Consider the following 23,831-nt stretch of genomic DNA (forward strand, 5'->3'; position numbering starts at 1 on the left):
ACTTTTTGTACTTTTTACTCTTCTTTTCCCCCTTTTTTTTTTATTGTCGTCTTTTGTCATGAAACTATGAAATTAAATTTGATATGCCTCCCAAGTCAAAAAGTACAACCACAGAAGAAAAGACATTGAAAAATGATAATGCAAAGAAAAAAGCATCTAGAGCATGCATACCTTGCCGGAAAAGAAAGGTAGCAGTCATCAGTGTAGAAAGCAAAAAAACTGTTCAATACTGTGGGACTTCGGAATGGATGTCGTCCTTTATCATATAATTATAATTATTTACTGATAACGTTCGGACTTATCCTTTAAAAAGGTTAAATGCGATGGTTTGTTCCCATGTGAACGATGTTTGAAGGCAGATACGACTTGTGTGTACGATAAACCACAACAAAAGAAAGATTCTGCCCTTAGGCAGCACATAGACATCAATGAGGCCAGGCTTGACAGAATTGAGCAGTTTCTCAAGCACTTTTCGATTATGCTTGATACAGCTAATGATGAAGTGGTCGACGCGCCTCTACTAGCTAACCGCGATCAAATGCGATTCGAGGATATTATAGGACCAGGTACGGCAGCAAAACCATCTTATTGAAATAGGCATTATTGATGTAAAGCTGGTGTTCTTTCCTACATAGACCAAAAATTATGCATCCAGCCGTCAGGCAAAGGTTTATACACTACTAAATCGCAGCAAACACAACACTTGCAGTATTTAGAGTCCCAGCACAGGCAACCTGTTTTGTTCCATTTGATATCTATATATTTTCAATACATAGATCCTATCATACCTATACTGGACAGACCAACATTTTTTCATCTGCTACAAAATAATCTAATAAGTGACCTACTACTTAATGCAATATACTGTGTATCTGCCCGCTGGGACGCTGCAAATCAGCACGTATCTATAACTAAGTATTATCTAGCGCCCACAACGGATCAACCACGAGGTTGGATTTATTACCAAAATGCTGTGAAATTGCTAGATAAAGAATCTGAGCCGAATATAGCAACAATGCAAGCAGTATTCCTATTGCTGAAGTACAGTGAACATGTGCGAAGACCTGGTTTTATTTGGAGAACAATGTACTATCATCAGATCCTCATCCAAATGTGTACAGACCTAGGGCTTCAACCTTCTTCAACGATTACAATTGAAAACAATGTGCAGCAACCAAGGTCCACATCGACAGTAGATGCCGAGATAAGAAGGAGAATTTTTTGGGCCGTTTATTGCTACGATGTCATGCTAAGGTATGGAACAGCTGTTATGCGATACAATAGCAATTTAATAATATGCAAAATCGTTTACAAACTTAGTGCGGAAAGTGGCACTTTACCTCATTTTAACATCTCAGAAATTGACGAAAAAGACTTGCCAACAATATTATATAATGATACAATTGAATCGTTTATGGAGCACCAAAAAATACTGCAATTTGTTATGAACATAAGAATATTACAGAACCAAGCAAATATTTTACATTATTTACACAATAAATTCAACAGAATATCGCCTTTTGCTCCTATATACAACCATATACTCACACAAGAAACGCTAGAAAGTCAACTACGCACAACACTTAATCTGATTATATCCACAATCCCACCGCCGACACGTCAAAATATGCGCTATACAACATGCTTTCTTTATTTTATATGCAATTTTACTATGATCTTACTTTATCAACATTTGGACCTCAACCGCTGTCAGGAACCAGCGTTACACATTAGGCAACTAACTGAACTTGTTTTAGAATGTAACGCGTTCGAAGATATGTATTGTTCAATTAGGGGTATCCAGCAAATTATACACTATTTATCTGCTTCTAATACTATTTTTATGAAATTGAATATGAAAGAGGAACTCCAACAAACATTGCAATTGACCAAACAATTAGCATCCGTATCACCTCTGACCGAAGTTATCCTCAACAGGTGATTCTGTTGTCGAAAATTCTTCCATGAAACCCTTGATCAATTCTCTTTGTACCTATCATAAATAAAAGCGTTGGTAGTTACCTTTTGTTATGATAATTCTACTTTATTCCTTTACTTACTTCACTTTGAGACATTGATTTTTTCAAACGATATCTATACTGTTTTGACCGTCTTTTGTTTCCTTTTTCATCCAAAGTCTCCAATACTCTCTTTTTTGATGGCACAGAAATGCCTGACTTCAAGTCTTGTCTATCTATCGTTGTAATAGCTTGTTTGTTGCTTCTTTGTAACTTTATCTGATTGGATTCGGCGACAATCTTATCGTAAACCTCTCTGTGCGAATTTGAGGAACTTTCATTTAATATTGTGGTGTTTATCAAATATTTTCTCTCGTCAGGCAGACTAGTGCTTTTTAAATTTGAAGCAAGAGGCGGAGGGCCAAGGAACGAAGTGATTTGTGAGGATTGCTCGTAAAAAAACAGAGATGATAAAGGCCGTCTATTATATTTGGCCGTCTAATGAATAACGGGTGATTGATGTTAGGCTTCAGACTTCACTCCTGCATTATAAAACTCAAATGGTCTCACTTTGCGCTTTCTTTCTGATGGTTTGACATCGAATCCTTTAGTTTTCAGTAAGCAAATATTCGAGTGTCTTTGTAAGGAATCAGTAGGAACAACATGACTGTTATTGATTGGACATTTTGATAAACTCTGCGATTGCTTTTTGTACCATTGCAACAACTCTGCGCGTTCCCATCCCAACTTTTTCAAGCACTCATTAATTTTGTCATCAGCACTTTTTATTCGTTTGGCAAGTACGACTAACTGATTACGACGTGCCTCTTCCATTACAGCATCTTCTTGAGACTTAATTTAAAAAAAGGAAAGTTAAAAATTGAAGTTGAGTAAAGTTCCTCGATGATGACTAAGCAAACCTAAATCGCACTTTTATGTCAAACCGCACAAAATAGTTTCAAGGCCAGTCGTTGCATAATCTCCCTGTAAATTGTCTTAATGGCAATAGACACATTTTTTTCCTATACTACTGTGTTTTTGTTTTTCTTGGCTGGTAAATTAAAAAAGACTAGCTGATTTCTTCTAAAAGATTTTTAACTTAGTAAATCCATCTGTGCCCAATCGGCGCACGGAGAAACAGTTTGCCAAAATTCTTGCAGATGTCTATCTCCAAACATTTGATGATCCGACGATGAAACAAGTGTTTTTGTTAAATGCATAAACCAGGCTTATACTTTTTAAGAGTCCAGTCCCCTCTTTAACAGATGATAATAAAAAGACCTCTTATTGGAAAAGTCTAAGACAAGCTGAAAAATGAGAATGAAAATCGTAATTCATGCATGACGTTTTCTAGGTAACCATAAGCTTATAAATTTTTCAAAACGGCAAAGCCAAGCATTTAAATAATGTCATAGATATATCATCCCATAACTTCCTCTATCAGTGTCTGAAATCTGAATCAGTATAAATAGCTGGCTTGCCTTGAAGTATACTTCAATTGTCTTCTTAAAACATTCCATTTTGTCGTATCTATCGAATTATTGAAACATGAAATACATTTCTGCTGCAATCTTAGTTTTCGCATCAACATCTTTTGCTTGGCGCCTGCCTCAAGCCAATAACCAGGAGCCTCAGCAACAAGGTTCTGCTGATGCCTTATCCCATTATCCACAAGGAACTAATATAAACAGTTTTAATGGCACATGTAAGTTCTATTATCTAGCTTAAGTAAGAGGCACAATCGAATCGAGAACATTTGAACTGAAAGGTAGCTATAATACGCAGGGTATATAACTGGAGCTACGAAAAATGCTTGGGATGTTTATCAAACTCTCTCTCAAAGATTCAATATCCAAATTGATTGCGCTCAATTCGATGTCAACACCACGTCCAACTCAACACTTGATGTATTATCCTCTGCTTTCCTGAATCAGACCACCTTAAACCTTGGTATAAATGCTACAGTTGCTGGTTCCCTCATTTTACAAAACCCCGACAGTCAAACCAATGTTTCGAACCATGAACTATTGTGGGAAGCCTACACGTCCCAAGTCTTTGTTAACAAGGGTCTGTGGGACAAGTTTACCCAAAAAGATCAGTCCAATGCTAACAACAACAATGCAACCACTGGCGCTACACCCCTTCCCGGCACAAAGCCCGTCGAAGCTACTATTTACACTCAATTGATTGATACCAACGCTCAACCTGGCACAAATACTTCTACCAACTTTGATGCCATTTTCATTTGGGGATCCCATGCAAAGACTTTGGGTGGTGGCAATAACAACAACAACAACAACAATACCAACAATAACAACAATAACAACAATCAAAACTCCAAGAGAGATGATCATAATGACATTTATGGTGTTTTACTTACAAAGAATGCTACTATCAGTCCTGATGTTTTCAATAGAACCGCTGGTCTCTTACCTCAAAGAGCCGTTTCTAATAATGCTCAACTTGTCCAATTGAATGATACTTGTACCGTCAGGAACAACGGTCAACAAGGACAACAAGGACAACAAGGTCAACAAGGCCAACAAGGCCAACAAGGTCAACAAGGCCAACAAGGCCAACAAGGCCAACAAGGCCAACAAGGCCAACAAGGTCAACAAGGCCAACAAGGCCAACAAGGCCAACAAGGCCAGGATCAAGGCCAGCAAGGCCAACCACAACAAGGTCAACCACAGCAAGGTCAACCACAGCAACAATCAGATCAACAACCAGGTTATCCATCATTTTTAAGCCACTAGTTTTATAATGACTTAAACTATTCTCTAATCGATCAACTGTTAATATACTTTCATATAATATATATCTCTACTGTTTATCAAAATCTTTCAAAGTGTTCTATCTTTTTTTGCTAATAAATATCTATGATTAATGTACGTATTGCTTCGAATATTATTCTGCAGTTTGATATTTTCCGCAACAAGTGCAATTGCCAAGAAACGGTAGTTGTTTATCAGTTAGCTGTCATTTTTATTGTGTTGCAATGTCATTTGACTTTCTCCTTGGCACTTATCTAAATGGTTCTTTGGCCTTATTTTTTATGACGCGAGAATGTCATCATTATGCTTAACTGTCCAATTTTATTGATTTACAAATAGTAGCCTTCATGCTATAGTAATGCTATGTCGAACACAAAGACCCCATTTACATATGTACATCGAAGAGCTGATCTGCGTAGTCATTTAGCCTACCAAGTATCACTGTTACGGACTTCAACTTCTTTACCATTCAACTCATTAATGTCAGTAACATAACCAAGCTTAATTACTTCTTCATGGTTTTCTTGCAATAATTGAGTGACATCTGCAACATTTTCTTGACTCACGACCAAAATCATACCCACACCACAATTAAAAGTGCGGGACATCTCATGGGAAGAGAGACCGCCAGCTTGTTTCAACCATTTAAAGATGGGTGGTAACTCATATGATCTAGCGTCAACGACTACACCAAGATTTTTTGGCATAACGCGGGGTATATTTTCAAGAAAACCGCCACCTGTAATATGAGCCATGGCCTTGATCAATCCTTTTCTTACAATAGGTAATAGTTGCTTGACATAAATACGAGTAGGAACTAATAAGCCTTCACCTAGTGTCTTTGAGGTATCCCAAGGACAAGGACTTTTGTAATTCAAGGCAGGTTGAGATTCTACAATTTTACGAACAAGTGAGAAACCGTTGGAGTGCACGCCGGAAGACGGCAAACCAAGCACAATATCTCCCTGTTTTATTTCATTGAGACGTGGTAATATCTGGTCTCTCTCCACAGCTCCTACTGTGAATCCTGCCCCGTCATAATCACCCAAAGCGTATAAGCCAGGCATTTCGGCTGTTTCACCGCCTACAAGCGCGCATCCAGATTGAAGACATCCTTCAACTACACCAGCTACAAAATCTCTTCCAACATCAACCTCTAGTTTACCGCAAGCAAAGTAATCAAGGAAAAACAGTGGTTCAGCACCTTGCACAATAAGATCATTTACATTCATAGCAACAAGATCGATGCCGACCGTATTATGAATATTACACTCCTGAGCAATTTTAAGCTTGGTACCAATACCATCAGTTGCGGAAACAAGAATGGGATCAACGAATCCTGCAGCCTTCAAATCAAAGAGACCGCCGAAACCACCAATATCGGAATCAGCGCCCACGCGCTTCGTCGATTTGACTAAAGGTTTGATCTTTTGTACTAGTAGATTGCCGGCATCAATAGAAACACCTGCATCTGCATATGACAATCCCTTTTTATCACTGCTCTCTTCGGCATGTTTAAACGCTCTAATTTTGTAGGCAAATTTCGAATAAGTCAAGCATGATATTGATATTCGAGAATCAAAAAATTCGTTTACCTGTGGGCTATATCGTTACGATAATACATCTGGTCAAAATCAATGGATTTTACGCCTGCATAGGCTTTATCAACAGCCTCACGCAATGTTGGAGCAACGGCAGAAACTGCTAGTACACGCCCTCCGTCAGTTACTAATTGACCATCTTGGACTGCAGTACCAGCATGAAAGACTATGGAGCCTACGTACGATGCAATTGTGTTAAGAATATTTTAAGCAATTATTCATGCTGTTGGTGAGTGTTTCGTCATTTAATGACTTACCTTCTGTGTTTTCAGGGATAGCAATAGCTTTCTTTTTAGTATAAGCGCCTGGGTATCCACCAGATGCAATGATAACAGTTGCTGCAAACGCATTCTTTGTTTGAATTGAAACAGCATCAAGTCGGCCTTCAACACACGCCAACATAATTTCAGCTAAATCGGTATCGTCGCTCAGAAGTGGTAAAACAACTTCAGTCTCAGGATCCCCAAAACGAACATTGAATTCAAGAACCTTAGGGCCCGAAGCGGTCAGCATGATGCCTGTGAATAACATGCCTACGAAAGGGAAGCCATCGCGACGCATGCCATCAATGGTAGGCTGCAAAATTGTACGCTGCACTTGTTCTATAAGTGAAGGTGTTCCAATTGGTGTGGGTGCATAACAGCCCATACCACCCGTATTTGGACCCAGATCACCATCCAAAGCACGCTTATGATCTTGAGCCGGCGGTAAAGAAGCGACAGTGTATCCATCAGAAAAAGTTAAAAATGATAACTCTTCACCTTCTAAGCATTCTTCAATAACAATCTCTTTTCCTGCGTCGCCAAATTCTTTCTTCAACATTATACTTTCCAATCCTGCAAGTGCCTCTTCTTTGTTCTCAGGCATCAAAACACCTTTTCCAGCAGCTAATCCAGATGCCTTTATCATAATGAAGGTCAGAATTTTGTCCTATTCTGCAATTGATTGTTGAGAAGCAAAAAATGTTACCTTCAGCACAATTTTATGATCAATAGATTCAATGTAAGCTTTAGCCTTTTCATAATCAGTAAAGTTCTCATATGCTGCTGTAGGTATATTGTGTCTCTTCATGAAGTCCTTCGAGAATGCCTTGGAACCTTCCATTTGAGCAGCCTTAGGTGAAGGACCAAAACAAGGAATGCCCACTAAAGTAGTATACGACCCTTCAGCTTAACATTTCCTATAAATTCGACGCTTGCGCTATTCTATCTTACCCTTTCTGAAAACAGCTTGAATACCATCTACTATGGGTTGCTCAGGACCTGGAATAACCATATCAACCTAACCTCAGCATTAGATCATTGAGGATTTGAGCCCCATTTAGAAATACTACTATACTTACCTCATGCTGAATAGCAAATTCGATCAGCTTTTCAAACTCGCCAACACCAATAGGTACATTTGTCACTTTATTGTTGTTTGAAGTACCTCCGTTACCTTCAAAACGAATTGTTAAATAAGTATGCATGACGTATACGTTCAGCTTGTACGTTGAGGTTGTGTGCTAGATAATTACCTGGCGCAACATAAATTTGCTGTACCTTCTTTGACTGAGCGAGTTTCCATGCGATAGCATGTTCACGACCGCCAGAACCGACCAAAAGAAGTGTCAAATTGTCTATATCAAAGGAACATGCTCAATATCGTTTGAGGGATTGTGCACATAGTAAATCTACCTTACCAGAAGCCATGGTTTGTATAAATTAAAGAGACAAATAAAGCAAGAAGATAGTGAAGAATAGAATTTCACTTATCTAATTACATGATTTTGTGGGGGTGTCTGAGTCATATCAATTTTTAAGCCACAGCGACAAGTAGTCAATAATGGCATGATTTTTAAGCTAAAAATACAGTTTTTATTTGTGAAAAAGTGCATATGGATGAGGGGAAGTCCACAGACCATATATAATTGCTATAAAACGCTATATGAATTCTTTTTGATTGTAGATGAGAGATAGATTTAAGTAAGTCTCAAGCTCTCATATAGAGTTGAGATTAAATTCATCAATCTAAGGCAGAAACTCTGTCATAAAATTAAACAGATGTGGGGGTAGATCCAATTCTCTGCTCTTGAATTACAGTTTTTAGCTTCGGTTTAGACAAAGCTGCAATATAACTGGATAGAACGTACCAAAAATTTGAGACGTTTGATTTTGTGTTCAAAGACCGAACTAAACTAAAAATGGATGTGTTTACCAGTTTCCTTCTGTCGGTAATAGGATAAGGAAGATGTTATCTTCCCCAATCAAAATGCTGATAGCCTTCATTTTTGCTGCACTAACATTACAGTTTTATAGTATGTTAACAAGTTTTGCAAACGAGGATACTACAGCCACGGACAGTGTCTAATGCTTCTAATGTGTCTTAGCGGCAACAATGGCATTCACGCGATATCTTATACCTCCATCGACAAGCATGCTCACCATCATGTTTACAGTACGCTTTCTCCCTTGTTACAGCCGGAATCCTGTTTCAACCATACCAGGCCCGTAGAATAAGAACAGGGTCTCTAATTGTTGCAGTGTGTAAGTAGTATCACGCGACGAGCCTGTTTTGCTACTCGGCATATTGCTTTCTACTTCTTTTATCGTACAATTGGCTTTTTTTCCTTTCTAATCCTGGATCGACAGTTGATAGTAGTCTCAATATTGGTATGCTCTAGAAAGTTACAACAAGTATCAGAATCCTTGTATTTTGATCTGATGGTTCTCATACAAGTATAAAGCATTTTACCAAGTAGACCAATTCTATGCTTCTCCTTAACAGATCTAATTTCCTGTATAATAAAACTGTTGTAGGCACAAAATGAGTAAAAAAAGAAAATAAAACATAAAATAAAATAAAATAAAAGGGTATTTGTAGCACAAGCTTAAACCACCTCTCTTTTTGTAAGTTCGACATGAGCATTTTGAATTACGTCTGTTTAATTGAATCTATCTGTCAAGCCTTTCACTCTCAATTGCCAACGTAATAAACCGGAATATCAATTAATAAGAGGCAAAGAAGAAGAAAATTACTGTAAGTCTATTAACTGTCGATGTTAAGTTCCTTCTGGACGGCGTTTATTGAGTTGTACCATTTCGGCCTTAACACTTCTAGTTTGCCCTACATAGCTGATCATGTCTAACGTAGTATGTGAGAGGGTGTTGTTTGATACTTCAGTGGCGTACAACATTGAGAACTACTAGCTGTTTTTCAGCATTTTCTCCACATCCTTCAATGGGCCCGCTATAATGTCTGCAAAAATGAAAGATTCCTTAGATCTAAGCAAATTAGGCCAAAATGACTGCGACTTTTATTATAGTAAAGATGGTAGTATTTTGAAAAAAGATAAACAACCACCCATGATGAATGGCCCACTTCTTTTGCCTGGAATATTGACGATAATTCAAGCATCATAGTGGCATTCCAGCTTGCTTGAGAGGGACTATAAGCACTTGATTATAGAGCCTTTTTTTTTTATATCGTGCTAAAACACCTTCATCATATAATATACTCCTAATGCTCACTAATAAAGCGGCGCATTTATTATCATTTATTAATATAAAATAGACTGTACAAAATCTAGCTAATAAGGCCCTCAGTCGGCTATTTATTCTATTTATTGGTATTGTATTCCACGAAGCTTGTATGACCTGTCCTCTGTTTGGGGGAAAAAAAAAGGTAAGTACTGATCCAGCAAGTTATATATGCTTAATAAAAACCTACTGTGGCGTGCTCTTGCGCATCTAAAATGGGATAAAAAAGAAAGCGTTAACACTTCGACCGTTCAATAAACCTAATAATAAAAACCAACATTACCTTTTTCGCCTCTGAGGCCAATTTTGCATTGTTCACAACGGATGCTGAAGTTGGCAATATCGGTAAATAAGTGCATTGCCTTGAAATGACTCACTAATTCCTGGGCCGTAAGCAATATATTGTTGTTGGTAGTAGGAAATTGGGTTTGATCGTATCCGATATCGAGGTTCAGATCGGGGGCAAGAGCTAAGGCATCGTAGTCTGCAAAATGAAGCAGAATATCTTAATATGATTATTCTTGAAAAGGTATACCTTGGTCAAAGATTATCTTACGTATGCCGTTATATACAATCAAGACTCTTTCACTGTAAAGTCCTTCGCCGAATTTGTCAATTCTACCAGTTTGTACATCGATACTATCGATTTCTTGATTATCCAGGCCAAAAACAAATAAAAGCTTCCATTAACGAAAAGATTGAAAGATGAGTATATGATTCAGCTTACCAACTTGAAAGTAATTCGAAAAGATCGCCAATTCTACATATAACCATTCAGCTTAAATATTTCGATTTGAAAGCTTTTTTTCATTCATCATTTACCAATTGCACCACCCCATGAGTTTTTTCGTTGAATCCATTCCATATATTTCTCTCTGGGTTGACCGAGTGTCACATCATTGTAAGTTATTGGATCAGATAGGATGGCACTGGCAACCACTTTTAAGCAAACAAACAAATATTTTAGTAAGTCATCATATTTTCTTTTTCTTTTTCTATATACATAAAAGCATATTACCTTGTCGAAGTTCTGCTGCGATTTTCGGGTCCTTCTGCAATACATAACTGTTGTAGAGATAAGTTTGATTAGACTGTTCGTGTGATATGGGTTGTGATTACAGCTACGTCTTTTGGATCACTTATATTACCCTAAATAACATAAGATGATTATTACGTCTGGCAAGAAATTTCATTAAAGTTATATGAAAATTAATACCCATTGCTCTAAATAAACAAGAATTGTCATCCTCCATAACCTAATGCCAATGTTTTCGATGGATAGCAGAAAGGAAAGGGTAAGTGGGAAATCATTAAATTTAATTTTACGGGAAGATCATACTCTAAGAATAAGATATCCATCGTCCGCTTTAATAGCGTTGTTGCTTATAATCTTATTGCTTGATGCTATGATACCGTTTGATGGCAATGGTTGAGTTTGATCTTTCTGATTTGTCACTGTTGTGCCCGTCACTTTTACATTCAAACTATCTCCATCCCTTATTCCAATATTAAATAGACTATCATTTTCGGATCCATTTATCGCCTTGGGAGGGTACCCTCCAGAAACTTTTTAGAAAGAGGCCGTAAGGTCAGTCTTCTCGAGAATATGCTAGGGTTTGTACGCATTTAAAAGTAGTTTATCCCTACTTTGTATCTCTTGGACCATATTCAAACCAATCGTCTTTTTAATTTGGTCCTTTAACTTTAAAAAAGTGTCACTTGAATCAATATCAGTTAACGTAGACGTGCCCTCGGCATGCTTTATACGTAGTCTCATCTTGCGGTTCCTGCGTTTGTTGTTATTCGTAACTGTTTTCCAAAGGAAAAGAAAATGCTTTTTTTTTTTCTATATTCCTGCTACGACCAAAATGCAAAAAGAATTCCGCTTTGAATGTTTTGATTGGATGAAGTCTTATCAGATAAGTCTTTAGTCCGGCGTGTTTTTTTTGATGAGAAAAAATCCTCATGTGCCTCAATAGCATGAGTAAGTGTATGGAGAAACCCAAGTGTGTCAAAGTTTTTCGTTGATGGAAGGAGCAATTTTTCTGTATCATCACAAAAGATTAGAAAATTGAAGACTTCATTTTGAAGAGTTGCATCATCGGTTGATGAAACAGAGCTCATGTATTATATTGTTTGAATGTTATGAGCATGTACGTAGCTTCTTATATAGGAAAGATTTACATATTTTGCAGGTTTGTTTGCGTTTAAAATGTAATAAAACCATCATTAATCTAGTCTAATACAAAAGTTCATTTGCTTACTGATTCTGGTGACAAGTCGTTCGTATTCCGTTTGATTGTTCTTTGTTTGCCCAAGCAATAAAGCCGCTTTGCTGACCTTTGGCATTGCCAATGCTGGTTTCTTATTTGTACCCACAGACAACAAGCTTGAATCTGATGCAGCTGAAGGCTCACTGTAGAGAAAAAGGAATAGAAATCCTGTTTATTAAATGCAATATAATACCAGTTTCCAGCGGTTCAAAATTGCTTACTTTGCTTTGACTTGTAACATCTGTTGTCTTTGCTGCTTTGCTGCTCTGGCAGACTCTATCATATTTTTTCTTCTTTGTTCTGCTTCGCGACGTTCGACTTCATGTGCTTCAGTTCTATCTCTTTGTCTATTCTGCTTGTTGATATTGGCCCAAACGTCACCCTGAATATTATCTGGAGCAAGACCAATACGTTCATCCAGCTCTTTCAATTCTTTTTGCACTCTTAGGAATCCTTCTGTATCATTGTTAGCTTTAAAGTGCTCCATTCGAGCTAATAAATTAGCCCTTTCCATAACTGCATTGACAGAAGCTCCTTTGACTGCCCTCTTTTTTTCAATCATTTCGTTCACTTCTTTATCATTCAATACATATCGTTCAGCTTGTTTGATATCCTCTTGTTTTTGCTCAACTTGCTCGATGGTGGGCGGTCGAACACCGTCGTATTCAAGTGTTGCCAAAAAGCGTTGGTATTCGTGCTCAGTGACAGGTGAGTTAGATAGAATGTCCATCGGGAAATCTTTTTCAGCTTTACCGTGCTTTAGCTTAAGGGCTCTATTACACCATGTATTTTCACCAATTTTATAGGTTTTATGCCATGGTACAACATCCAATACTTCACAAAGTCGATAGACTGATTCTTTCCTCGAATCAGCACCAATCAATAGACGAACAAAACAGCCGATAATTGTATTATCAAAGTGAGGCGCAAATAACCATTTCTCTATATCCTTTCTTTTAAATTGTATAGCTGTAATTTCGTCTAGTGTTGGCGTTCTCTTTCGAGCCTAAACATTAGAATGCTCGATATAATTAGTTTTGTACTTGATTAGCGTTTGTAAAAGTGTTTTTACTCACTTTTTTCTCTACTTCTTCTTCAGACTCTTCGCCGGGGCTGTAATCGACATCACTATCATAATTGCTACGGCTTTTCCTTTCTGGGCTAGGTGATTTGACACGACGTTGCTTTCGGCTTTTATGTTTTTCTTCTCTACGCCTAGCTAATTCAGTCAACGCATTTGCAGTACCACTTGCTTTCGATCTTGTAGAGCCTAAAAATTAACGTAATATCTAATTCAAAATGGCTTTCTTCAAATGCACTGCTGTTGCAACGTTTGCATTCTTACGTCTTGTAACATCCTCTCTTCTACCGTCTTTCAACAGCTTTCTAACTTCCAGACGTTCCAAATGCCTTTGCCTTTCTTCTGAACGTTCAGCAAGAATTCGTTCTCTTTCAACTTCAGGTAATGCTTGTAGCCTAGTGTGATACATTGTTGGTGTTGTGGTTTTGTCGTAAGGGTAAATAGTGAAGTTTCTTCTTTTTACCTGCGACGATCTTCCTCATCCTTATATAGATCAGGACCATATACGTTAATGTCGTCCAGGTCCTCATCAATTTCTTCTTCTTCAGAAAATACAGCGTCTTCATCATCTGAGTCAGAGGCACTATGAGTACATGCAGTTCACGATAAGTGTTAATGCAAAGGGGAAATAATGAGTCTATGTTGTGGTTATTGAAGATAAATAATTAACCATTACTCTTTTCTACTTCGCTTTCCACTTTTTCTTTCGGCTTGTTTTTTGTCTTCAGCAGCCTTCTTTTGTTCTTCAATTTGCTTATCAGTTAAGGATAAAATGAGATCGTCAATATTGTCCATTATTGTAAAATTGTTGATTAGTTGTGAGTAAAAGTGTCAACGGTTAAAGTATGGCAAGTGTGAAAAGGCAATGCGTATTCGCGGTATTTAAAAAAAATTGAGAAATTCCTAAAATTTGTACAGAGTAAATTACAATTCTGAAATGAACCTTTACTTCAAGCGCAGTATACAATGAAAGTCGACACTGAAGAAGTTGATTCGGAGGACTAAGTAAGCTGTTGATTTTGAATCTTGATAAAAAATTGATAGTCGACATGAGAAATGTGAAATTAGCACAAAGAACAAAAAACAAAAAAAAAAAATATGAGCAGAGCAGAACGAACAGTTTCTTAAAATTCTTCAGAAAGAGCTCTTCCTGAACTTCAGCGGTATGCGGTATACTTCATTCCAGCGCTGAGGGAATAGTAGACGAAAGCACGTCGGATTCTCCACTGTTCTACTTAATACTCAGTAAGAACTCGTCGAGTATTCTTGAAAATCATATCACAGTGATTAAGCAACTTCCCAGAAGTGAAGGCATTAAGGGCTCAAGCACTTACTTTATATTGGAGAAATGATTTATAACTTCAGACAAGCAGGCAAATATACTGCAAAAGGGAGACGCCAAAAATATAAGACCTTCGCCAACATAATGAGGGAGTAGTAGGAATTTAGTTTATTGACAATTGTGTATGTGTAGACGGGTTATCATTTCAAATGAGAAGTTAAGCTTGTCCGAGAATTGGTCAGTTGGTTAAACTTCAGATCCATAGTTAGGGACATGTGAGCACCAGTATTACTGTATGTATAGCTGCTAGAAAACCCTTAGGTTTCCAAAATTAACCTTAAAAATCAAAAATTAACACAACTTTGATAGTGAATATCATGTTGAGTAAAACGCTGAATCAAAGTCCAAACATCTTTCAAAAAGGTACAAATGTTTATCGTAAGTTCATTGAGTCAATCATATAGCTTCCGAAGCTACCCAAGCTACCCAAGCTATTCAAGCGTCTCATGCTCCGCATAAGGCATGTACGATATCGATATTATGGACTTTTAAGATGATACTTGATTTGCTGAGCATACCATTACCGATTTAGACGGAAAGGGCTTTTTTTTTTAATCAATACAGTGAGCCCTTCTAAGAGTATCCAAATGCCAAATTGCTCTTGCGAATTTTCGTTAAGATAGCTCTACCAGTTATGCTTCTTGTTGTTCACCGTTTGTAGTCATTGATTTCATTTTCTCTATATTCTATTCCGTAGTTCTTATTCTTCTTTGACTGGTTTTTTACTTTTAAACGACTTATTGTACCAACAAGTGTATGAAAAAGTTTAACGCTGCAAAGAATATTTGTCATAAAGTTTATAATAGTCTAACGATATCGTCTTCTTTTGAGTGTATAGTAGGCTCTAGAAAAATGCATATCTTCTTTCAACAGCTTTGCTACAGTTCTTAGAGTCTGTTCATCAAGAGAAAATGTTTACCAGTTGTATAAGACGTGGTTTAGCACCCTACATATTTTTGTTAGCAGTAGTGTATAATTATCATCAGCGGAAAGTAATGTTCTTGTAAGAAGGGTTTCTAAGGGAATAATTTGAACAGTCCTACCTGATTACTATCATAGTGACTAACGATAGTTAACACATTACTATTACGCTCTTCTGTTCGATATCTCTGCTTTGTTAAGCCAAAGTTTAGTAACTAATTCCTTACATATTTGTTCTTTTAACAGACTTTTCTATGTCATACTTGTGTATAAAATTATCTGCTTTGGGAAGCGGATGGATATAAAAAGCAGTAAATTAGACCGAATGCCTCTTTGGCCAATTAAACTTTTATGTTCGTTTGTCGAACCAACAATTACAACTTTGCTTACAAAAGACAAATACATTTGTTAATGATGTGTGTACTTCTTATGCGCTGCATACACTTATTGTTCTAATCTATAGGGTTGATGATGTTACATTTTCCAGGTTCATTTCCCGCGCAAGTCATCCATTTATCTATCCAATACACGTCATCAAATTTTATTTTCAAAAGGATAAAAGGCGGCTCATTTTCCGAGATATCGCTCTCTTCAATTTTCTTCAACCTATTTACCCCACAGCAGACCATAAAAGCTTTCCAGGAACGTTAGAAAATGGTATTGTCACCTTTATTTGGACAAGAAAAGGCTATATCTCTTACTTAAACTGCTTTTCACACTAAAACCAGACCACAGCCACGCAAGACATAAAAGTAACTTGCCATAATCACGTTCTTAAAGGTTCAGAAGCCAGATCTGAAGATGGTCATCCTTGGAGAAACTGGAAAATTTCTCTCGTTGCTATGGATAATGGTGAAGAAGTCAAAGGAAAACTCTCCATGATTCTTAATTACATTCAATATATTCTACATCCTACATTTTCAGAGCCGCATAGAAGTAAGTCTCTCTTACTCTCTTCTAAACGCGTTTTTTGAACCAAACAGCTAAATTTCTTTTTATTTCCTCACAGCCAGGAAAGTTGAGCCTTATGTTTTGCAAGAGAAAGGTTGGGGTGAATTTGATCTGAAGATTGTTCTTTACTTCAAGAATGATATTGCAAACCCTCAAGTTCTGTCCTTTGATCTCAACTTTGCGCAACCTACCTACTCTAAGGTCATTACTCTAGAGTTTCCCAATGCTTCTAGCGAGCTCATCGAGTTATTATCTGGTGAACCTTCATCTTTTTCATCAGAAATATCTTCTCCAAATGCAAGCCGTCCACGAAAGGGTGGTAAGAAACCATATGGTGCTACTAGGAGCTCTTCTATTGACAAGTCAGGAAACCTATCTCCTGCTGCTTATCAAAACGATATTGATGAAGACCATGAACATTATCAAGGCCCCTCAAAGGTTAGCGCAACCAAGCAACATTTGCCATCAAGAAAACGTAAAAACTCGTATACAGTTACCAAAGAAGAGGAGGAAAGAGCTGCTCCACGCTCAAGACGACGCTCCGCTGCTACTGTCAATACTGAAGAAAACTATAACCGATATCGTGAACAACCCCGTACTGCATTTAAACCATCTTCGCCATCAAGTAAAAGGAAGAACCCATTCAGCTCTGCACAAGAAGAGGAGGAAAGAGCTGCCAGACGTCCCAGACGAACTTCTGATAACATAGCTATCAAAACAAATGAAGAAGAACATCATCAATTCCCGGAACAATCTTTTGATAGTATTAGCAATGCTAAGTCATCTCGCAAAGCAAAAGATTCAGTTACTGTTACCCAGAAAAAAGAGGATAAAGCTCATGCGCTTTCAAGAAAACCCTCTGATGCCACAACTATTAAACCTACTCAAGAAGGCCATGATCAATATCAAGAACAAGCTCATAATGCAATGAAAACGCCTTTGCCGTCAAGCAAAAGGAAGAATTCATTTATTTCTACCACGGACAATGAGGATGGATCAAGTGTATGCTCTGACGCGCCAGTAACAACGTCAGAAACATCTACAAATGTTATATATACCTTAAAGGATGTGTATGGATTAAGTTTCGTTGATCAGGCTGAATTGTCCAAAGAAATAAAGCAGCAACTTGATATACCAGTCCAGGTGGATATGCTGGAATTGGCCAAAAGATTTGTTACGCTGACACCGGAACAAAATGAAGATTTCCAAAGGTTGATTGTGGAATATGCAACCGACGATGTCATATTAAAAAATGGTCCTGGTAAGTTTAACGGCGCAGCATTACCTGAATGTTAAGCTTCAACTTTAATGTTTTCTTTGTATCGTAATATAGATGGTAGCATACAATTAGATCTTTTCTCTTGTAATAGAACATTGCTGGCAAAATTGTGGGATTTTGTTGAGGAACTAAACGAAGAAGATGAAGAAGAAGGCTATGATCTTGATGATTCACTATCAGATGATAGTATTCTTGACCCGAACTATACGGCTCCTTATTTATTATAGATATTAAATATCTATTTCTTTGAAAAAATTGTTATTAGATCTTATCAATTCTATATTATAACTGCATGTTGAAAAACCAAGTTCTTCTTTATTAGTAGTGAGTGAGCTATTCTTCTCGGTTTCGGAATGCAGAAAAATAGTGTCAAATTGAGGGTTTTAGCCATAATTCATAGGTGAGTATACAATTATTTAAAAAGCTGTTGTGTTATTGCATGGTACTCTTAGTATTGTCGCAGTTAACACAATTGTATCTGGGAAAATCTAGGTCACTTCAAGTGATACAAATATTCTTGTTTTTGCAGTTTTAAGAAAAAAAAAAAAAAAAAAAAAAACCTGTGTTGTAAGATACGGCCCCCTTTTTACGTCGTTTGACTTCGCCTTTTTCAATTGTTCTCTCTTTTTTTTCTGCAATAGTATATTCAGCAATGATGAATGAAAATAGCAAAAACGACGAGCAAGAGAATAGCGATACTGCATTTGACTGGCGTTTGAAACTGACAGAACAGTTTCTAGACAATAAGAATAATGCAACACAAAAAGCAGCAAAAATCACACGATTACCAACGCAGCAGCCAACGTCAACAACTTACATTTCTTCTTTATCAACTGAAGCAATGATTATACATTCGTCGCATAATACTGCTGTGCCTTTTAATGAGAGAAACAGTGCATATGAGGACTATATTGATCGTGAGTTTACCGAACGTAATGCTGCCATTTTAAAAAATCGGTTATCAGATGCAACTACATTACGGAACTCGTCTGCTTTTGCGAGTCAACCATCAGACAGCCAACAGCAACAGCAAGGGGATTTGGGTGACTATTTTAGTAGAGGCCGAACAGATAGAATGGCCGAAAAAAATCTAAACGTGACAAACGGCAATAATATTGTTACTGTAACAACACCAACGTTAAACGACAAAGATATTACAGATGTGGAAGCATCTCACTACTTCAATAATTGCTTGAATGTAGACAATGTTCATAGTGTTGATAAACAACAGCGGCCAGGATCTGCGGCGAATGATCATAATAGCATTGCCGGTGATAACAAAGACACCGAAGATACTAGTGATGCTGCTGAACCTGTCTGGTGGGTGGCTGATAAGGATGAAGGAGATGGCTTTTACTCTATCAGCGGCTTACTATTCTTATTGGGCTTTTTATTTCCCTTTTTTTGGTGGATTGGGTCAATCTGGCCAAAACACGTATTAGAAAAGGGCGGTAAAATGGCAGACCGTTGGCAAAAGTTGAATCAAATCATGTCCATAGGGTTTAGCACTATATTGCTTATTTTAGTGATTGTTTTTGCGATACTTTACGCGACTGATAGTGTTTGATGAAGATCAATTCATTTTATCAGCTCCTATCCAACATATACCCTTCAATGCAATCTGTTTATGCTGATCTTTTATTTTATTTTTTTCTTTCTCCTTTTCTTTTTGTAGGAAAACTGACATAGTAGTGAGAGTCATATTGATCTTATGTTTAATAAAAGAGTCAATGTGGGATATAAGTGGGAAAATTGTGGCGAAAATCAAAAAGAAAGAAAAGGCAGAGAGGTCAGAATGTTGTAAATCTTTCATTCGTTCAGATTTTTCTTTTATAAATAACATTGTTGATGTTACCGCCTATGCGAAAAGGAGATGGTTAATTATGAGTCTATGGATTTTTTGCTGTTATACGACTTACGCCAATCAGTGCGGTGTGGTAACTCCTCTGCGTATCTCCATTCTCCATCTACAACAAACTTAAATTCCATGTCCTTGTTCACATTAGGTATAGGTATTTCTGCAAAATAACGATTGGGGTTTTCAGTATCTTTGATCATATTGATGGAGACTATTTAAGTATTACAGTCATGTGAGTGTCCGTCCGTCTTTTTTCTTTTTTAAGTGTAAGAAAAAGTGGAAGGAGTCCCGAGTATACCTGACCAATTATCGAATTCTCCCGTAACTTGAACTTTATAACCACCGTGATTCCAACAAACCTGCTTGCGTACAAGTGTTAGTAATCTGAGAATATGTGTAATAAAGGCAATTAACGCAAAGACGGAGCTATACCTTAGTGTATACTGTTGTTTCAGCGGTGGCCTTTTGGTTATTCAAGTCATTGCCAGCGGTTGTAGGTGCAGACAGTATCTGCGAATTAGAAGGTGTAGAGTTATCATCAGAGTCAACATCTGTTGAAACGATGCTGCTATTTGCTGATGAAATACTGTTCCTATGGAGTGAAGGCGATGAGGACACCGCGAGCTCTTCCACTTCTTGCAGTTCCTCTTCTTGTTTTGCTACTATAATGGGCTCAGATGCCTTATTTTCACCAAACTCTTTAGGTAAGATGGTCCTTGCGTTTTGTGTTACTTGCTTTTGTATGTGTTCTCCTTCGTCTTCTTTTATAATCTCATTTACAAGTAATGATGATTGCTCTTGTTTCTGTTGTTGTTCTCCCATTAATGCTTCTTGTGCTTGTTCACTTTGTTTTGAATCATTACGTTCTTCAAAGATGGGTTGCTCTGGCGCTGTAGTTGCAATAGAAGAAGCTATAGATGAAACGGTTGCACTAGAGTTGCTTCTATTACTGATACTCAGCTTCTTTCTTGCTTTGGATGATTTGCTCTTTACTTTATTCGAAACACCAAACACTTTCAGAATAGAAAACCAACTTGGCTTTCTTTTTCTTCGTTCAGGTCTTTCATCATTCTCTGTGAGTTCACCGTCGGTTGAGGTGGTGTTAGCTGATTTGCTGTTTATTATATCATAATTTTGTGTGTCATCATCACTTGTAGTTGCGGTAGTTGTAGTAGCCAGACTTCCTTCGTTATTAGTATGACTGACTGTACTAGGTGATAATGGAAGAGCAAGCCAATCACGCATAATATATCTCAACAATTGTAAAAGGATGAATTTGACTGAAAAGGAAAGAAAAGTAGAAAAAGAAGAAGAAGACGAAGAGTAAGCCATTTTCTTTTTTCTGTGTGAAGGCCTGGAAATCCGTCGTTGTTGATAAATTTTGTATCCAAACTCCACTTTTCTTCAGCCAGTTTTTATAGTCGAGAGATATGAAAGTAGATAAGAGAAGGAAAAGGAAACGAAACCCTTGATTACGAAAGCTTCTCTTTTTATAGTAGCGAGCGTTGAAAGCATGGGTATTTTTGCCTTCTGCAACATTGATGCATTTTATCTATTAACGCAGTAACAGATTGAATTCAACCTGTTTGTTTGCATGTATGTTAAAACAACATATAACAATGAAACACTAATCTTTTGTTTACACACCAAAAGAATGTTATATCATTCTTCTAGTTGACGTTTTCAGCCCTCTTCTTTTCGTCGGTAAGTTACGTTTATCCCGTCGCTTCCATTTTGTTAACTTTAGCGGAAGATGCGGAATGAATAATACACTTTTTCTTTTCTAGAAATGAAATTGATAAGAACTTTAGATACAATGGAAACCGCATGATTGAACTTTATGACTCCTAAAAAATCAACTTTCAAGTTCTTACTAATCCTTTAAATAAATAACTTAGAAGGAAGGTGTCATTATTTTGAGTGAAAGGTACTTTGATACATTTGTTCAGGAACCAATTAAAAGCAAGGCATTTCCCGTTCTTTTCAAAGGAAAAAAAGACAGTAGTCGCAAGGCCAGTACACTGTTTGTTTTGATTAATAACAGCAGATAGTCACAGATTGGTTTTAAGCTTGCTAATAATCCCGTATATGTTTGTCAATAATTCAAGTGTCAAGCAATTAACCAAATTTATGCTGAAAAATTGCATGAACAATGAGGATCCCTCTCATTTTAAATTTCCGCGTTGTTTGCTCCAAGCTGAAAGCTCAATTGAGGCAAAAAACCTGGATTTTGCTTAAATGGACTCAGGAAGAATAAAGATGTTTTATTAGTAGTTCACTAGTCAAGTGCAAAGAAAGAGATTTTATTTGACTTTGGCTATGCTATGAACCATTTCCTATTGATAAAAGTTGAGATAAATATAAACGTTAGTTTCTTATCACCATCCTTGAATCTTTCAGTTGAAATTACCTCCTTTGAGATCAAATGGCAAGTCTTTTCGATCAAATTCAATAATGTGTTGATGTCATTCGACCAATTATTCAATATTTCATTTGCATCCTTCTTTGTTTGGAAATTGATGATTCCAGCTGTACGATCGATACGAGCATAAATTGTCTTTGAAACCACCAACTTGGACAAAAGCTCTTCTGTATCCTTCTCGCTCAAATCCAACAACTGCGTTAATCGTTTTGTGCTGACGCGAGTGTAATATTTGGCAATTACGCGGATGTTGTGCTCAACTACACGATGATGAAGCTCCTTCCATCGCTTTTGTCCATCTTGGGTGGATTTATCAAAAGCCATATGCTGTTGTGTAAGAAGAGGGCCGTAGGTTTGTTCTATCTCAGTCCAACGCATGAGCTCGACAGTTACAAAGCATTTGACAATTTGCTGATACTCAGGGATATAAGCTAATTTGGGGTCTTCATAAAGTCTGTGTAATAAATCCGATTGCTCGTTGTCATAAGGTGCCAACACAATGAACAAAACTGCATTTTGAAGTGCGGCTTTCCATTTAGCTTCATCTTGTTGAATTGATTCTGAGTCGTAGATCTGTTTGTAGAATTTGTGAACATTTAAATATTGATCTTCATGTAAAGCATGTTGTATCATTAACTCATAGTATCTAAGTTTGAGATCCTGTAATATTTAGGCAGCTGAGCATCAGTTGTCTTTGGTTCTTTTCTATATTAAAATCCAATCAGTAAATTGCTTACTTCGTTTTCTTTGTCTTGGAAAAATCTGGTATTAATCTTCTTAGAAATAATCTGCGTTCTGATATAATCGGATTTGGCTAAACAAAGTCTCATCTGTTCCAGAATAAAATCGACCTTTTCTCTTTTATCCATGGAGCCAAATGTTTCAACTTGGAGTTCTTGCAAAATATCAGCAGCTTCTGTGATTTTGCCCTCATCCTCACGAATTTTGGAGAGAAGACGAGTAATACGGGCACGTTCGACTTCAACATAAATTTTACCATCAGTCACTGTACGAAGTGTATCAATTAGTTCGAGTTTAGTATCCATATCAGGAGTTGAATCAAGATAACTCATTGCTTCTTGAATCATTTTAGATGTAGCCTGATTGAATTCAAAGAAAAAGTCAGTTTGGTTTTTTTTGGCATCTTCGTTGTTTGTTTTTGTGTTGTCGTTTTGAATGCTTACAGCTTTCAGTTGACCGTGCTTTTTTGATAGTAAAACAATTTGCTCATTCATGAGTTTCCATTCATTGGCTTCTTGGCATAATTTAACAACTTGAACAAGGATACGACCAGTCGACGCCTGATCAGCAGCCTACATGCATAGACAAAGTTAAAATCGGGGAAGGTTAGTTTGTTTGTTTTTCAAATCTGCTGAAGTGCATCTGTTTAAAAGTTAACATACATTTCTGGCTTGCTTTTCCAAAGATAACAATTTTTCAAGTGCTTCATTCAGTTTGCCTTGCTAATAATATTCATCGTTGAAAGACAAAAAGAAAGTTCAAGGTGAATAAGCGCGTACTTTGATATCGTTAAGTTTCCATTGAAGCTAATTATACGCAATGTACCTTAGTTAATCCTTCAGTTTCAGGCAGCAAGGCGTCAACCTGAGGACTGAAGTCCTTTTCCATTTTCTCCAGAGATCCGTCAGACATTCTTTGTTATAATTACTTTAAGTTGAGAGAATCAGTGTAGAAGGGAAAAAAGCAGAAGCTTACGTTTCTTGCTTGAATTGTAGACTTCTCAAGAACACGTCATTCTTATTCGAACTCAGTGTCTCCCCTTCCTTTTTCGATTTAGAAGACGCGAAAAAAAGAATTTTTAATCCTGTACCTGAAACGCAGTGCTGCTGTTA

At 37.1% G+C, this 23,831-nt stretch overlaps 11 protein-coding genes across 11 annotated transcripts; 4 read left to right on the top strand and 7 right to left on the bottom strand.

Moving 5' to 3' along the window:
* Window positions 1-11: 11 nt before the first annotated feature.
* Window positions 12-2,211, top strand: BDF20DRAFT_111333 (fungal-specific transcription factor domain-containing protein). Its single transcript, XM_053074702.1, has 3 exons — window positions 12-188; window positions 314-566; window positions 636-2,211. The coding sequence occupies exons 1-3, from the start codon at window positions 84-86 to the stop codon at window positions 1,940-1,942; spliced, it is 1,665 nt and encodes a 554-aa protein (XP_052932874.1). The 5' UTR covers window positions 12-83; the 3' UTR covers window positions 1,943-2,211.
* Window positions 2,040-2,792, bottom strand: BDF20DRAFT_838576 (uncharacterized protein; the record flags this gene model as incomplete). The annotated part of the gene is made up of 2 exons (XM_053079179.1): window positions 2,040-2,456; window positions 2,529-2,792. 2 exons carry the CDS (start codon window positions 2,790-2,792, stop codon window positions 2,040-2,042), a joined length of 681 nt encoding a protein of 226 aa, XP_052932875.1.
* Window positions 2,793-3,581: 789 nt separating this feature from the next.
* Window positions 3,582-4,453, top strand: BDF20DRAFT_797541 (uncharacterized protein; the record flags this gene model as incomplete). The annotated part of the gene is made up of 3 exons (XM_053076293.1): window positions 3,582-3,663; window positions 3,744-4,232; window positions 4,305-4,453. Coding segments are annotated over 3 exons (720 nt in total), but the record flags the coding sequence as incomplete, so codon positions are not given.
* Window positions 4,454-5,160: 707 nt separating this feature from the next.
* On the bottom strand, window positions 5,161-8,024 carry BDF20DRAFT_838578 (phosphoribosylglycinamide synthetase; the record flags this gene model as incomplete). Its single annotated transcript, XM_053079180.1, has 8 exons — window positions 5,161-6,256; window positions 6,328-6,508; window positions 6,591-7,233; window positions 7,303-7,478; window positions 7,548-7,614; window positions 7,676-7,770; window positions 7,850-7,951; window positions 8,015-8,024. The coding sequence occupies 8 exons, from the start codon at window positions 8,022-8,024 to the stop codon at window positions 5,161-5,163; spliced, it is 2,370 nt and encodes a 789-aa protein (XP_052932877.1).
* A 343-nt stretch (window positions 8,025-8,367) lies between these two features.
* On the bottom strand, window positions 8,368-9,508 carry BDF20DRAFT_838579 (uncharacterized protein; the record flags this gene model as incomplete). Its single annotated transcript, XM_053079181.1, has 5 exons — window positions 8,368-8,449; window positions 8,530-8,610; window positions 8,769-8,842; window positions 8,927-9,109; window positions 9,410-9,508. 5 exons carry the CDS (start codon window positions 9,506-9,508, stop codon window positions 8,368-8,370), a joined length of 519 nt encoding a protein of 172 aa, XP_052932878.1.
* A 323-nt stretch (window positions 9,509-9,831) lies between these two features.
* BDF20DRAFT_111541 (uncharacterized protein) lies at window positions 9,832-11,695 on the bottom strand. The gene is made up of 11 exons (XM_053074704.1): window positions 11,499-11,695; window positions 11,191-11,417; window positions 11,068-11,107; window positions 10,977-10,989; window positions 10,870-10,916; window positions 10,674-10,790; window positions 10,579-10,611; window positions 10,408-10,500; window positions 10,135-10,335; window positions 10,042-10,061; window positions 9,832-9,975 (listed from the first exon to the last, which is right to left on the bottom strand). Exons 1-11 carry the CDS (start codon window positions 11,626-11,628, stop codon window positions 9,931-9,933), a joined length of 966 nt encoding a protein of 321 aa, XP_052932879.1. The 5' UTR covers window positions 11,629-11,695; the 3' UTR covers window positions 9,832-9,930.
* Window positions 11,696-12,080: 385 nt separating this feature from the next.
* On the bottom strand, window positions 12,081-14,000 carry BDF20DRAFT_825710 (uncharacterized protein; the record flags this gene model as incomplete). Its single annotated transcript, XM_053077996.1, has 6 exons — window positions 12,081-12,267; window positions 12,346-13,130; window positions 13,201-13,394; window positions 13,470-13,600; window positions 13,669-13,788; window positions 13,882-14,000. 6 exons carry the CDS (start codon window positions 13,998-14,000, stop codon window positions 12,081-12,083), a joined length of 1,536 nt encoding a protein of 511 aa, XP_052932880.1.
* Window positions 14,001-15,960: 1,960 nt separating this feature from the next.
* On the top strand, window positions 15,961-18,257 carry BDF20DRAFT_889881 (yeats family-domain-containing protein). The gene is made up of 5 exons (XM_053082155.1): window positions 15,961-16,125; window positions 16,197-16,404; window positions 16,478-17,680; window positions 17,753-18,098; window positions 18,191-18,257. The coding sequence occupies exons 1-4, from the start codon at window positions 16,123-16,125 to the stop codon at window positions 17,923-17,925; spliced, it is 1,587 nt and encodes a 528-aa protein (XP_052932881.1). The 5' UTR covers window positions 15,961-16,122; the 3' UTR covers window positions 17,926-18,098; window positions 18,191-18,257.
* BDF20DRAFT_889883 (uncharacterized protein) lies at window positions 18,258-19,719 on the top strand. The gene has a single exon (XM_053082156.1). The coding sequence runs from the start codon at window positions 18,351-18,353 to the stop codon at window positions 19,263-19,265; it is 915 nt and encodes a 304-aa protein (XP_052932882.1). The 5' UTR covers window positions 18,258-18,350; the 3' UTR covers window positions 19,266-19,719.
* Window positions 19,580-20,801, bottom strand: BDF20DRAFT_838583 (uncharacterized protein; the record flags this gene model as incomplete). Its single annotated transcript, XM_053079182.1, has 3 exons — window positions 19,580-19,767; window positions 19,855-19,915; window positions 19,989-20,801. The coding sequence occupies 3 exons, from the start codon at window positions 20,799-20,801 to the stop codon at window positions 19,580-19,582; spliced, it is 1,062 nt and encodes a 353-aa protein (XP_052932883.1).
* A 1,058-nt stretch (window positions 20,802-21,859) lies between these two features.
* BDF20DRAFT_907638 (PCI domain-containing protein) lies at window positions 21,860-23,631 on the bottom strand (the record flags this gene model as incomplete). Its single annotated transcript, XM_053083404.1, has 6 exons — window positions 21,860-21,892; window positions 21,967-22,638; window positions 22,830-23,078; window positions 23,163-23,291; window positions 23,382-23,441; window positions 23,545-23,631. 6 exons carry the CDS (start codon window positions 23,629-23,631, stop codon window positions 21,860-21,862), a joined length of 1,230 nt encoding a protein of 409 aa, XP_052932884.1.
* Window positions 23,632-23,831: the final 200 nt, after the last annotated feature.

The sequence above is a fragment of the Mycotypha africana genome (assembly GCF_025528875.1).
Source record: "Mycotypha africana strain NRRL 2978 chromosome Unknown BDF20scaffold_10, whole genome shotgun sequence".
Lineage (NCBI taxonomy): Eukaryota > Fungi > Mucoromycota > Mucoromycetes > Mucorales > Mycotyphaceae > Mycotypha > Mycotypha africana.

Coding starts and splice junctions, on each gene's coding strand:
- BDF20DRAFT_111333 (XM_053074702.1), top strand. CDS start 84: ATGCCTCCCAAGTCAAAAAGTACAACCACAGAAGAAAAGACATTGAAA. Junction 189..313: donor TACCTTGCCGGAAAAGAAAG/GTAGCAGTCATC, acceptor TCCTTTAAAAAG/GTTAAATGCGATGGTTTGTT. Junction 567..635: donor CGAGGATATTATAGGACCAG/GTACGGCAGCAA, acceptor TTTCCTACATAG/ACCAAAAATTATGCATCCAG.
- BDF20DRAFT_111541 (XM_053074704.1), bottom strand. CDS start 11,628: ATGAGACTACGTATAAAGCATGCCGAGGGCACGTCTACGTTAACTGAT. Junction 11,108..11,190: donor ATGGATATCTTATTCTTAGA/GTATGATCTTCC, acceptor CATTGGCATTAG/GTTATGGAGGATGACAATTC. Junction 10,501..10,578: donor TTCGAATTACTTTCAAGTTG/GTAAGCTGAATC, acceptor TGGATAATCAAG/AAATCGATAGTATCGATGTA.
- BDF20DRAFT_889883 (XM_053082156.1), top strand. CDS start 18,351: ATGATGAATGAAAATAGCAAAAACGACGAGCAAGAGAATAGCGATACT.
- BDF20DRAFT_889881 (XM_053082155.1), top strand. Junction 16,405..16,477: donor ATTTTCAGAGCCGCATAGAA/GTAAGTCTCTCT, acceptor ATTTCCTCACAG/CCAGGAAAGTTGAGCCTTAT. Junction 17,681..17,752: donor CATATTAAAAAATGGTCCTG/GTAAGTTTAACG, acceptor ATCGTAATATAG/ATGGTAGCATACAATTAGAT.